Source organism: Gymnodraco acuticeps, unplaced genomic scaffold (genome assembly GCF_902827175.1).
Source record: "Gymnodraco acuticeps unplaced genomic scaffold, fGymAcu1.1, whole genome shotgun sequence".
Taxonomy (NCBI): domain Eukaryota; kingdom Metazoa; phylum Chordata; class Actinopteri; order Perciformes; family Bathydraconidae; genus Gymnodraco; species Gymnodraco acuticeps.
Window position 1 is genome coordinate 3,008,852 of NW_022990235.1, and position 14,221 is coordinate 3,023,072.

General features: G+C 38.9%; 1 protein-coding gene across 1 annotated transcript; it reads left to right on the forward strand.

Annotated features, from left to right (window-relative positions):
* Window positions 1-838: 838 nt before the first annotated feature.
* rab44 (RAB44, member RAS oncogene family) lies at window positions 839-13,918 on the forward strand. The gene is made up of 9 exons (XM_034219171.1): window positions 839-7,729; window positions 8,402-8,472; window positions 10,244-10,305; window positions 10,416-10,553; window positions 10,636-10,717; window positions 12,246-12,360; window positions 13,053-13,151; window positions 13,266-13,342; window positions 13,441-13,918. The coding sequence occupies exons 1-9, from the start codon at window positions 926-928 to the stop codon at window positions 13,526-13,528; spliced, it is 7,536 nt and encodes a 2,511-aa protein (XP_034075062.1). The 5' UTR covers window positions 839-925; the 3' UTR covers window positions 13,529-13,918.
* Window positions 13,919-14,221: the final 303 nt, after the last annotated feature.

The following is a 14,221-nucleotide window of genomic DNA, read 5'->3' on the forward strand; positions in this document are numbered from 1 at the left end:
CAGTGCTGAACCAAAGGGTCATGAGGAAGGACTTTTCTCTGAAATGGAGGAGGGTGAATCCTCTTCACAAGCTGTGCAATCAGGAATAACTGTGACTTCTGACTCCCAACCACAACAAAACATTGACTTTAACCCCATTGGGAACAGAAGAAAACTGGGGTCTAGCCGTAGAAATAAAGGAAGACAGCATGTCAAGGACTCTGTTGCTGAATTGTACCATGAACCTGCAGGGGAAGATTCTGGAAACACCAGGGAAAATACATCTCTTGAAACAGAATTGTCATTACCAATAGAGCCAGTAGTGCAGGAACAAACGAAGGAAACCATGTTGAAGGGAATGGAAATATTTGACACTGCTCCAACTGAATATGTTGGTGAGCTTGTTAAAGAAAATTCACTTGTTGGCATCTCTGAGCTTACTGGTTCAAATGTACATGCACATTTAAGAGAAGATCAAAAGACAAATGTCCAATCAAATGTTGGGGAGATGCCAGAGGAAGAATTCCCAAATGTTTGTACCGTAACAGAAAAAGAAAGCATGGCAAAGGACAATGTCACAGAAATGTTCAGGCACGCTGAAAATGTACAGACCAACTATTTGATGAGTGAGTCTCAGATGACAACAGAAAATAATGAGTCCTCTATCACATCAGAGATAACCACAGAAGAACAAGACCTCAGAGAGAACTCAGAACCTGAATGCAGTGTTGAACAAGAAGCATTTGCATCAAAAGAGGAGTCTACAACAAATGAGGAAACACATGAGTTGTTCAATGTATCTGAAGTCAAAGGTGCTCATCAGTCAGATGATGGTGATAACAAATTCCATGAACAGGAGGGTAAGCCAACAGAAATTCAAGAAATACCTCAAATAGATTTCTCATCTGACCATGCGATTCACGCTGCCACAGAAAATTCTCAAATAATGTCTGGTAACACAATGGACCAAGCTGAAATCAGAGAGACAAACCCATTTGAGATGGTTGTGAAAATACCTGATGATTCTCCTACCAGTCAGAAAATGTCAGTTCCTGACAACAAGCAGGATGAGTATCTTAATGAAGAAAGCATTTTTGAGGATTTAGAGCAGAAAAATGAGGATCATCATTTCTATGATACCAAGGAACCACCGATCAGCTACATTGAAGGAGTAGACTCTGCTCTAGGTCAGGTGAAGGAGATTGAAGGCCAAGTACAGTATGCTATGAAACCCAGTGCTGAACCAAAGGGTCATGAGGAAGGACTTTTCTCTGAAATGGAGGAGGGTGAATCCTCTTCACAAGCTGTGCAATCAGGAATAACTGTGACTTCTGACTCCCAACCACAACAAAACATTGACTTTAACCCCATTGGGAACAGAAGAAAACTGGGGTCTAGCCGTAGAAATAAAGGAAGACAGCATGTCAAGGATTCTGTTGCTGAATCGTACCATGAACCTGCAGGGGAAGATTCTGGAAACACCAGGGAAAATACATCTCTTGAAACAGAATTGTCATTACCAATAGAGCCAGTAGTGCAGGAACAAACGAAGGAAACCATGTTGAAGGGAATGGAAATATTTGACACTGCTCCAACTGAATATGTTGGTGAGCTTGTTAAAGAAAATTCACTTGTTGGCATCTCTGAGCTTACTGGTTCAAATGTACATGCACATTTGAGAGAAGATCAAAAGACAAATGTCCAATCAAATGTTGGGGAGATGCCAGAGGAAGAATTCCCAAATGTTTGTACCGTAACAGAAAAAGAAAGCATGGCAAAGGACAATGTCACAGAAATGTTCAGGCACGCTGAAAATGTACAGACCAACTATTTGATGAGTGAGTCTCAGATAACAACAGAAAATAATGAGTCCTCTATCACATCAGAGATAACCACAGAAGAACAAGACCTCAGAGAGAACTCAGAACCTGAATGCAGTGTTGAACAAAAAGCATTTGCATCATCAAAAGAGGAGTCTACAACAAATGAGGAAACACATGAGTTGTTCAATGTATCTGAAGTCAAAGGTGCTCATCAGTCAGATGATGGTGATAACAAACTCCATGAACAGGAGGGTAAGCCAACAGAAATTCAAGAAATACCTCAAATAGATTTCTCATCTGACCATGCGATTCACGCTGCCACAGAAAATTCTCAAATAATGTCTGGTAACACAATGGACCAAGCTGAAATCAGAGAGACAAACCCATTTGAGATGGTTGTGAAAATACCTGATGATTCTCCTACCAGTCAGAAAATGTCAGTTCCTGACAACAAGCAGGATGAGTATCTTAATGAAGAAAGCATTTTTGAGGATTTAGAGCAGAAAAATGAGGATCATCATTTATATGCTACCAAGGAACCACCGATCAGCTACATTGAAGGAGTAGACTCTGCTCTAGGTCAGGTGAAGGAGATTGAAGGCCAAGTACAGTATGCTATGAAACCCAGTGCTGAACCAAAGGGTCATGAGGAAGAACTTTTCTCTGAAATGGAGGAGGGTGAATCCTCTTCACAAGCTGTGCAATCAGGAATAACTGTGACTTCTGACTCCCAACCACAACAAAACATTGACTTTAACCCCATTGGGAACAGAAGAAAACTGGGGTCTAGCCGTAGAAATAAAGGAAGACAGCATGTCAAGGACTCTGTTGCTGAATTGTACCATGAACCTGCAGGGGAAGATTCTGGAAACACCAGGGAAAATACATCTCTTGAAACAGAATTGTCATTACCAATAGAGCCAGTAGTGCAGGAACAAACAAAGGAAATCATGTTGATGGAAATTGAAATATTTGACACTGCTCCAACTGATGTTGGTGAGCTTGTTAAAGAAAATTCACTTGTTGGCATCTCTGAGCTTACTGGTTCAAATGTACATGCACATTTGAGAGAAGATCAAAAGACAAATGTCCAATCAAATGTTGGGGAGATGCCTGAGGAAGAATTCCCAAATGTTTGTACCGTAACAGAAAAAGAAAGCATGGCAAAGGACAATGTCACAGAAATGTTCAGGCACGCTGAAAATGTACAGACCAACTATTTGATGAGTGAGTCTCAGATAACAACAGAAAATAATGAGTCCTCTATCACATCAGAGATAACCACAGAAGAACAAGACCTCAGAGAGAACTCAGAACCTGAATGCAGTGTTGAACAAAAAGCATTTGCATCATCAAAAGAGGAGTCTACAACAAATGAGGAAACACATGAGTTGTTCAATGTATCTGAAGTCAAAGGTGCTCATCAGTCAGATGATGGTGATAACAAACTCCATGAACAGGAGGGTAAGCCAACAGAAATTCAAGAAATACCTCAAATAGATTTCTCATCTGACCATGCGATTCACGCTGCCACAGAAAATTCTCAAATAATTTCTGGTAACACAATGGACCAAGCTGAAATCAGAGAGACAAACCCATTTGAGATGGTTGTGAAAATACCTGATGATTCTCCTACCAGTCAGAAAATGTCAGTTCCTGACAACAAGCAGGATGAGTATCTTAATGAAGAAAGCATTTTTGAGGATTTAGAGCAGAAAAATGAGGATCATCATTTCTATGATACCAAGGAACCACCGATCAGCTACATTGAAGGAGTAGACTCTGCTCTAGGTCAGGTGAAGGAGATTGAAGGCCAAGTACAGTATGCTATGAAACCCAGTGCTGAACCAAAGGGTCATGAGGAAGGACTTTTCTCTGAAATGGAGGAGGGTGAATCCTCTTCACAAGCTGTACAATCAGGAATAACTGTGACTTCTGACTCCCAACCACAACAAAACATTGACTTTAACCCCATTGGGAACAGAAGAAAACTGGGGTCTAGCCGTAGAAATAAAGGAAGACAGCATGTCAAGGATTCTGTTGCTGAATCGTACCATGAACCTGCAGGGGAAGATTCTGGAAACACCAGGGAAAATACATCTCTTGAAACAGAATTGTCATTACCAATAGAGCCAGTAGTGCAGGAACAAACGAAGGAAACCATGTTGAAGGGAATGGAAATATTTGACACTGCTCCAACTGAATATGTTGGTGAGCTTGTTAAAGAAAATTCACTTGTTGGCATCTCTGAGCTTACTGGTTCAAATGTACATGCACATTTAAGAGAAGATCAAAAGACAAATGTCCAATCAAATGTTGGGGAGATGCCAGAGGAAGAATTCCCAAATGTTTGTACCGTAACAGAAAAAGAAAGCATGGCAAAGGACAATGTCACAGAAATGTTCAGGCACGCTGAAAATGTACAGACCAACTATTTGATGAGTGAGTCTCAGATAACAACAGAAAATAATGAGTCCTCTATCACATCAGAGATAACCACAGAAGAACAAGACCTCAGAGAGAACTCAGAAGCTGAATGCAGTGTTGAACAAAAAGCATTTGCATCATCAAAAGAGGAGTCTACAACAAATGAGGAAACACATGAGTTGTTCAATGTATCTGAAGTCAAAGGTGCTCATCAGTCAGATGATGGTGATAACAAACTCCATGAACAGGAGGGTAAGCCAACAGAAATTCAAGAAATACCTCAAATAGATTTCTCATCTGACCATGCGATTCACGCTGCCACAGAAAATTCTCAAATAATTTCTGGTAACACAATGGACCAAGCTGAAATCAGAGAGACAAACCCATTTGAGATGGTTGTGAAAATACCTGATGATTATCCTACCAGTCAGAAAATGTCAGTTCCTGACAACAAGCAGGATGAGTATCTTAATGAAGAAAGCATTTTTGAGGATTTAGAGCAGAAAAAGGAGGATCATCATTTATATGCTACCAAGGAACCACCGATCAGCTACATTGAAGGAGTAGACTCTGCTCTAGGTCAGGTGAAGGAGATTGAAGGCCAAGTACAGTATGCTATGAAACCCAGTGCTGAACCAAAGGGTCATGAGGAAGAACTTTTCTCTGAAATGGAGGAGGGTGAATCCTCTTCACAAGCTGTGCAATCAGGAATAACTGTGACTTCTGACTCCCAACCACAACAAAACATTGACTTTAACCCCATTGGGAACAGAAGAAAACTGGGGTCTAGCCGTAGAAATAAAGGAAGACAGCATGTCAAGGACTCTGTTGCTGAATTGTACCATGAACCTGCAGGGGAAGATTCTGGAAACACCAGGGAAAATACATCTCTTGAAATAGAATTGTCATTACCAATAGAGCCAGTAGTGCAGGAACAAACGAAGGAAATCATGTTGATGGGAATTGAAATATTTGACACTGCTCCAACTGATGTTGGTGAGCTTGTTAAAGAAAATTCACTTGTTGGCATCTCTGAGCTTACTGGTTCAAATGTACATGCACGTTTAACAGAAGATCAAAAGACAAATGTCCAATCAAATGTTGGGGAGATGCCAGAGGAAGAATTCCCAAATGTTTGTACTGTAACAGAAAAAGAAAGCAAGGAAAATGACAATGACACAGAATTGTTCAGGCACACTGAAAATGTACAGACCAACTATTTGATGAGTGAGTCTCCGATAACATCCGAAAATAATGAGTCCTCTATCACATCAGAGATAACCACAGAAGAACAAGACCTCAGAGAGAACTCAGAACCTGAATGCACCACAAACCCCACAGGGAACAGACGAAAATTTGGATCAAGCAGAAGAAACAAAGGACCACTGCACATCAAGGACACTACAAGAATGTCATTAGTAACAGAGACAATAAAGCAGGAAGAATTAAAAAAAAAGTCCGACCTAGACTTAAGTTCAAACGTAAGTGACGAAGAAAACACAGACATTTTCTTAGAGGAAGGCATCATTTTGTCACAGAATGAGAAGGACAACAGTGCAATTATGAAAACAGACATTCATTTAAGCCCTAGCAATGATGTATTCGTCAAGGATGTTGATGAGGAAAAAAATAAACAAAAGAAAGAGACTGAAAATGTATGCCAGCTTGGAGGACATTACACAGTTAAAACAGACTCGCAACCACCAGAAGTCTCAGTTTGGAAAGCTGATTCAGACATACAAACTATCTCATATCATGGGGACAATGTCTCCTCACGACCAATTGCTTTTGATGTTCTTGAGCAAGAAGAGACTTTTCAATTCCAAAGCTCTGAAGCTTTATCTTTTGACAAAGACTTTAATGATCAACAGACAAATGATACATCACCAACTGTGGGCGATGTCACAGTAAAATACTTTAAATCAGGACCGGAGAGTTCAATGTATATGCAAGTTTCTAACCAGGATGCAGATGGAGAACAATCAGAGGATCCTTTGAAGTCGGAACACAAAGCCCAAGAAATTAATATTTCAGAAAAGATTACAAAGAACGTATCAGACAGCTTGGCTCCATTTCACACAGGTCTTAAGGAAAACTTCAGAGCAGAGCCAGATATGTTTGAGGAAAGTAACATTTCCAGCCATCTAAAGGAACAAGAAGAATCTCATTCAGACAACAGTGAAAATGTGCAGGGAACATCGAAACAGAAGAGGAGAAAGATGGGCTCTACTCGCCGGTCTCAACTCAATAGGAAACCAGAGGAAAAGAGGGATGAAAGAGAAAGTGACTTTAAAACAGAAGCTGACATGAGACATCTTGAAAAGATAGAAGGACTGGAAGAGTTACATATGCTTATGACTGCAGAGGTATCACAGAGTGAACATGCAAAAGCATCACATAGTCCTATGAATAAAGAACAAGAAGCCAATGAAACCAGCACAGTGCACAACAACAGACAAAACATACCAAGCTCTGACTTGCAAGTTGTTAATCCTGCTATATTTGTTCATGTAGCTGATGAAAGGGAGAGTGAGAGGAATTTAAATGTTTGTGTGGAACCACCACGGATAGATGATTTTACAACCACTGAGAGGCAAATCCCCAGTCCTTTACTGTCTGAAAATACTGAAGAGAATAGAAACACAGTTATCATAGGAGAGAGCTTTGTGTCTTTCTGTGAGATCACACAGAGTATGCAAAATGATGAGGAAAGTGTAAGCATAATTGAGGACCAAACTTTGAAATCAGCCGAAGCGCCTGTTGTGGCAGATTTGGAAATATTGACATATGTGGTAAGAGAAGGAGCAGAACATGAACATATCAGTGCCCAGTTTAGTAAACAACAGTTGGACAACCCCACTGAAGTAGTTCACGATACAAATATCGAGATGAAGAATCCAAGTCCAAATAGGAGGAAAAAGATGGGCTCAACCCGCAGGAATTTTGGATCAAGACACAAAAGGGAAGACTTGCATCAAGAACAGGATGTGGATGATGAAGCAACAGAGACTGCATCCAATGTTGGAGATGTAAAGACTGAACTTTTCTCCAACATCACAGAAGATGAGCTTCAGCTTAACTTAAAACACAAAGACACGGGCTCTGAGCAAAGGAAAGAAAATGTATTTGAAACAGTGGAGTACAGCCAGATTGGTGACTCTCACATTAAACCTCACCAGCCATTGGAAGATAATCCTGTTCCTCCTGGTCAACTCATAGAAACAGAGCATCAACGTACTCCCAATTCTCTTGCTGCAATACCTTCCACTTCCCCAAAAGAAGATTTAATGTCAGAAACAGCTTCTGGTGGGAGAAGAAGAAAAATGGGATCCAGCAGGAAGTCACATGGACTCAAAAGATATGAAAATCAAACCGCAAGTGGAGACAAAATACAAGATACACAACATGAGAGAGATGTCAGAAGTAATACAGATGAAAGTGCCATCAATACACCTGAAGAGCTGAGAGAAGAATCTTTGAGCCTGGTCCAAATATCAGAGGTAAGCAGCAGAGTCATTTTTATCTTTAGCTTTGAGTGTTTACAAGTTATCATCCGTTCCTTAGTGTACTTTCTAAACATTGCATTATCATGTATTTTTTTTACGTTGGGCCTTTATCTTGAAGTGAATTAATGGACATTTGTTATTTGGCACAGTTATTGTATGTCGTGCTGTTACTCCTGTTTGCATAAATCCTCATGTGCCTTGATCTTAATGGTGGGGTGTACTCTATAAAGCATTTAGCTGCTTTTTATTGACTTCTAACAATATAGAGGCCTCATAAAAAAGATCTTACTTGTATGTCACGTCACATTTATGAAAAATGCATATATATAAAAGCCCTGTTATTGTTCCTTTCTATAAAATGTAATTCTCCTATTTGTATCATTACATTGTTGGACAAATAATATAAATTCCTCACATTCTTAAAATATCCTGTAAAACTTCATGCTTCACTTTCTGTGTGCTAGAGGATTATTTCTGGAAAACCTGTCAAAAACGTTTGGATGAGCGGATATTATAATTACAAATGAAGATTCTCTTTTGTCTTTGTGAAACAAAACAGAAAACATGACATATTATCAAAATGCCATATATTGAATATGAGATCTACATTCAAAATAAAATCTGCCCTGCTGTCATCTTGTGATTGGGATGCTTTTGTCTGTGCAGGCAGGTAAAAGTGAGAAGAAACCATCGAACATCAGCATCTCAAAGGAAGAAATTGCCCCAAAGACTGTGAGGTAAGTGGCGCTGAGGAACAGAGATACACTGAACAAAAATATAAACGCAACACTTTTGTTTTTGCTCCCATTTTTCATGAGATGAACTCAAAGATCTAAAACAATTTCTATATACACAAAATAACCATTTCTCTCAAATATTGTTCACAAATCTGAAGAAATCTGTGATAGTGAGCACTTCTCCTTTGCCGAGATAATCCATCCCACCTCACAGGTGTGGGGGGGGTCTGAAAACCAGTCAGTATCTGGTGTGAGGGGTAGGGTTAGGGTAATGTTGTGAATCGAGTGGCCTGTGTTTGTCGTCCATAACATACGCCTGCCCATACCATAACCCCACCATCACCATGGGCCACTCGATTCACAACATTACCCTAACCCTAACCCTACCCCTCACACCAGATACTGACTGGTTTTCTGACCCCCCCAGACCCCCCCCAATAAAGCAAAAATGCATGTTTCAGAGTGGCCTTTTATTGTGGCCATTCTAAGGAACACCTGTGCAATAATCATGCTGTCTAATCAGCATCTTGATATGCCACACCTGTGAGGTGGGATGGATTATCTCGGCAAATGAGAAGTGCTCACTATCACAGATTTCTTCAGATTTGTGAACAATATTTGAGAGAAATGGTTATTTTGTGTATATAGAAATTGTTTTTAGATCTTTGAGTTCATCTCATGAAAAATGGGCGCAAAAACAAAAGTGTTGCGTTTATATTTGTGTTCAGTGTATAAAAGACCCTGCAAAGGCTTGTTGATCTGATGAGCTAAAAACAGCAGTTATGATCTTCCTGAAAAACTACCAGATATGAAGCCTCATTCATATCAACATGGTTCAAATTGTAACTGTGTTAAAGTGAATAATTTAATTTACAAGCACATTAGATCTCAATAAGTATAAATGTACAGCATTGAAAAATCACCTATAACCTAAAATATATCATTGTAAGAGTTTTCCAAACGTTACTGAACAAGATCAGTTTAATTCTGTTACACTAACATTTTCCTTTCCCAGTAAAAACATTGTGAGACCATAGAGTTGAATTGTAAGCAGTTAGCATTCAGAACAAAGACACATAATCAGTATCCTGTTATCAATTCAAAATGAAACCTAAAATTGAACTGTTGAAGTCGTGTTTCCTCTGAATCATCTAAACTGATCCTCATGCATAGAGAATCTGCAGTAGGCCACAAACTCCATACGAGCAGGTTTGAGTCATCAGTACAGTGGCAACATTGTTGATTTGCATTTAGCTTCATAACAGGCAGAAGTCTGGAGGGAGTGATAAGAATAAAAGGAAAAGCAAGCACATAAGTTAAAGATGTACTTTTTGAAAGCCAGCTAATGGAGGACAGACACAAGGATAGGGCTCAGGAGTATAATGTAGGGTGGAATGTTATTATTGTGTGTTCAGTTGTAGGCATGTCAATTGAGAAGTCGGTTTTCTAGGCTTGTCAATTATTCAAGTATGCTTATCCTGGAGGGATGCATTTTTAACATGTCTGCTACTGCTTCTAACATGTCTGCTATTTGCGTTTCTTTTGTGATTTGCCTAATGTTTTGCTCAAATTCCTTCAATCCAAGATAGTTTCCTATGACAATGAAAGAAACCTTGACCACATCCTTGTAGTGTATCCACTTCTAATATTAGTCAATGAGATGATTCATTTGGGGATGCTGATGTCTGAACATTTAAAATGTGAATAACTTTTTGTATGCTGATCTTTTTCTGTGTGTTGTTTAAAGTCGTTATTGTTGTCTGTTCAACAGTGAGAAGACGGTTCAACATCTTTATGCTGAAGTCGGGCTGAGCCAACAGAAGTTTTCTCTGGGTGAACAGAGCATTAATACTTACACACAGCTGCTAAAGATAATGAGAGAGGGAAGTTTAATATGGAGATAAATAAATATAATGTGTGACCAATAATGCTTTTGTTTTCAGAGGGTAATTCCAGAATAGCAGATCATAAAGCAAATGCTTACAATGTGATGATGGTTGGAGACAGCAGCGTGGGAAAAACCTCCTTCATGAAAAGAGCTCAGAGTGGAAAGTTTTCTTTAGATTTACCCGCCTCAGTTGGTAAGATCTGATCTTCACACTACTTTAATAACATGAAAGTGTGTAAATATACATAATAATGTAACATATACACATTTTGTAGGACTTGATTCCTGCATGTGGACTGTGGTAGTGGAAGGAAAGCCTGTGGTGCTACAGCTGTGGGATACAGCGGGACAAGAAAGGTATGTTTTTCTTAACAGTACATTTCTGAGGCACTTGTACCAAGTAATCATAAATATGCACTCACTTTTAAATCGCAAAGAATACATGTTTCATAATAAATAATACATCTACTATAAGAAAATCATTGAGGTGTGGAATTGTTACCACTAACTACAGCCAGCATTAATAATACCTATACAGGTGCTTTGAGTCCCGTCAGTCTTTCCCTGTTAAGGTAGATGTGGTTGCATTCAGAAGCTGCTCTAAAAAAAGAAAACAATTTATTGGCTGGCATTTCCAAGCTTTCATAAATAGCAGTTTGAAGAAGAGATCAAAAAGAAGCAAGGGACTCAGTGTGTTTGTCACAAACCGTGACGTGGCTGGGAACACTCACTTGCAATATGCATGAGAATACATTTGAAGTATAACGTTTGTTGTTGGACAAACATATTTTGTCTAATGACGATGACCCTGGTCTAGCTGAGAGATGTCTGTGAGGAGTTATAATTTCCATGACCATATGATGAGGTACACTGTCAATTACATCCACCTTAACAATACATGTTTTATAATATATAACGCTTACAAGTTTAAATATATTGTAAATATTTCGATTTTACTGGACATTTGTATTCAAATGTAAAAGTGTAGGATCCCATGTTTCTCAAGCAATTGAAATTAATGGGCTATCGATTAAAACATGTTTTTATTGATTTCTACTATTCTCCTGAGACTATTCTTAATAGACTCAGGAGAATAGTAAAAAGGAATACATCATTTTTTTTCATAATGAAAGTAATTTTCTTTTATCAGTAGGCTTTTTTTGTCATGCCTAGGTATACGGAAAATTGTAGAGCTTTCACACGATACGCACAATTTGTGATGATGTTACTTCTGTCACCCTCACGAGGAGAGGGGACACTGCAGCGAGTATAAACCATACTTTACGAGCTCCTCCAGATGTCTGCTGCGGGTACGCACTGTATCTGCTCTTTGCTAGGAAAGCTAGACATCATTATCTGAGAGGGAGGCATCACTGTCAAAGGTGCAGAGTATAATTTTGTGGTTTATGACGGCCCAAATGTTGGAAAGTGTTGTCAGATACCTTGGCTGTAGGCCAAGACTTTTGATGAGCACTTGCTATTGTAGAGCAGGAACGGAAACTGTAAATCTAAGTTACCACAGGCAAAACCCGACAAGTCTCCCTCAGGCCAGGTTGTAACTTGTTTCTGAACTGGTTTCACACATTTCCGCAGTGTTTAGTTAGGAATTAGCTAAACAGGAATGGTGACTGTGATAAGGTTGTCTGGGAAAGAGATTGACTCTTGCATTGTGTGTTTCATTGAGGTAGTAGTTGTGCAACCACTGTCTTTCAAAGAAAAATGTGCAGAATGTTTTGAGGAATGTCTGAAAACTCAACTGACAAGTGTCATTAAACTGTCAGAGGCCCACTCCCAAACACTTTAGTCACAGATTGGTGTTGCTCGCTCTGAGTGGCCTAATTTAAAAAGGTGTCTGTGTCTGATTACATGCTTTCTGATTATAAAGGTTTCACAGCATCACGAGGCAGATTTTCCACAAAGCCCACGCATTTCTGTTGATGTATGACATCACTTCCTCTGAGACTTTTTCTGCAGTTAGCTACTGGGCAAACTGTATTCAGGTATGTTGTAATACTCGCTTTGTTCATAATGTTTCTTTTTTACAGATGTGGAAACGTTACATTTGTATTCAAGGCCAGGCATACTGTTAAGTTGTAATACTGCTCTCCTTTTTTTCACACTGATACTTTTCTTCACACTGATAAAAGTGTGAAGTATTTTTTAAAGACACTCACTTGAAGGCAGAATGTGTTGCCTTAACAAATATCAAAAGAAAGAAAAAATGTCACAAGTAGAAATCTGACCAGGTATTTGTTGCTACTACTAGAGCCGCATGACATAATTTTAATTTGATACCCAGTCTATAATTAAATCATTATCCGCTTATATATTATATAAATTCAAAATCTTAAATGTTGTCTTAAACTAGAAAATTACAAACATGGTGGATTCTGTATTTAAAACAGCAGCACATACTTACAGGAACAACAAACAATACCCACGTTGATGACATCCATGTTAGAAAAATGTCAAATATGCATGAACAATTCTTTGTCTTCCAATATTGATATTTGAAAATGGTTTTCATATCAGTATGTAGTTATTTATGTGAGAGCAAAGTAGTTAAAACTTGGTTTAGCAAAGATTATTTATTGGATGTATAGCAATAAAAGTCAGATTGGTAGTTTGTAGAGAGACTTTTAAGAGTTTAATTGAAATCCAAACAATAATAGATCCAATCTTTGTTATGCAGGAAGGGGCTGACGAAGACGTGAATATTTTACTTGTGGGCAATAAGAGTGATCGTGCAGAGCGGCAGATTAAAACTCAGGAGGCGGAGAATCTTGCTAAGGTTTGGATCTGTGGCATTACATCTTCATACACTTTTAGCTCAGATAAAAACAAAATACTGTGGTTGCTTTAATCATTAAACATTCACATTAAAACAGCAGGATTGCTTTCACAGGAATATAACTTTGAATTCATGGAGTGCAGCGCTGCCACAGGGGAAAATGTGGTTCAGGGTTTGGAAACTGTGGCCAGGTAACACATTTCACTTTCCCGTTTACCACACCTGTATTAAAAACATGTCCTTTAATGTTGATTGCCCTCCATGAAACTGATTGTGTTGTTGCTGACAGGATGTTGAGTCAAAAGCATGACACGAGAGAGGAAGCCATGGTGTTACACAAAGAGCCCCCGCAGAAAAAATCCTCAGGATGTTGCTGAACAAGATGTGCGTCTGCAGAGAGGAGGGATCCTGCACACAGTGGAAACTCTGGACTGGCTCTTTAGAGGGTTTTTCACAACTAAAACATATTTAATGATTTTTTCAGTTGTATTCCAAACTGTATTGATTTATATACATGTTGTGTTTCCTTTTCACAACTATCTTCAGCTGTTTTATTATGTCTACCAAGCCTTAAAGAGCCTGTGACAGCATCCCAACAACTGTTGTGCAATGAAATATTGGGCTACTAGTCATCTCGAACTGTCAGTTTAAAAAAGAAAAAGCGATACCGTTCCGATAAATATCAATAATTTCGAACATCGCGGGGAAATTCCTTCGACTCATTTTGAAGTTTTGGGGGAAACCGAAGTGACGTCAATGCGGGAACGCTTCACTGTGCGGCGAGAGAGCCAAACACGGACAAAGTGTGTTGTCATGCGTAGAAATGGTGAATTACTGAGTTTAGGCACGTTAATAACGTTATAATGAAGTTGACTACAGTATATTCATATTTGTCAGTGCTTTCATGTCAATTCGGTGAACATAAACATAAATGATTGTGGTGAAGATGATGATTAAATTAGGATTACAAATCGGTAGTGAGAGCTGCTGAATTTCCTCCCGTAGGATGTGATATAAAAACAAATCGATTATTTTTGTAGTTGTAAACTCAAGTGGATTAAACTACATTT

Coding starts and splice junctions, on each gene's coding strand:
- rab44 (XM_034219171.1), top strand. CDS start 926: ATGTCTGGTAACACAATGGACCAAGCTGAAATCAGAGAGACAAACCCA. Junction 8,473..10,243: donor ATTGCCCCAAAGACTGTGAG/GTAAGTGGCGCT, acceptor TCTGTTCAACAG/TGAGAAGACGGTTCAACATC. Junction 10,718..12,245: donor GATACAGCGGGACAAGAAAG/GTATGTTTTTCT, acceptor CTGATTATAAAG/GTTTCACAGCATCACGAGGC.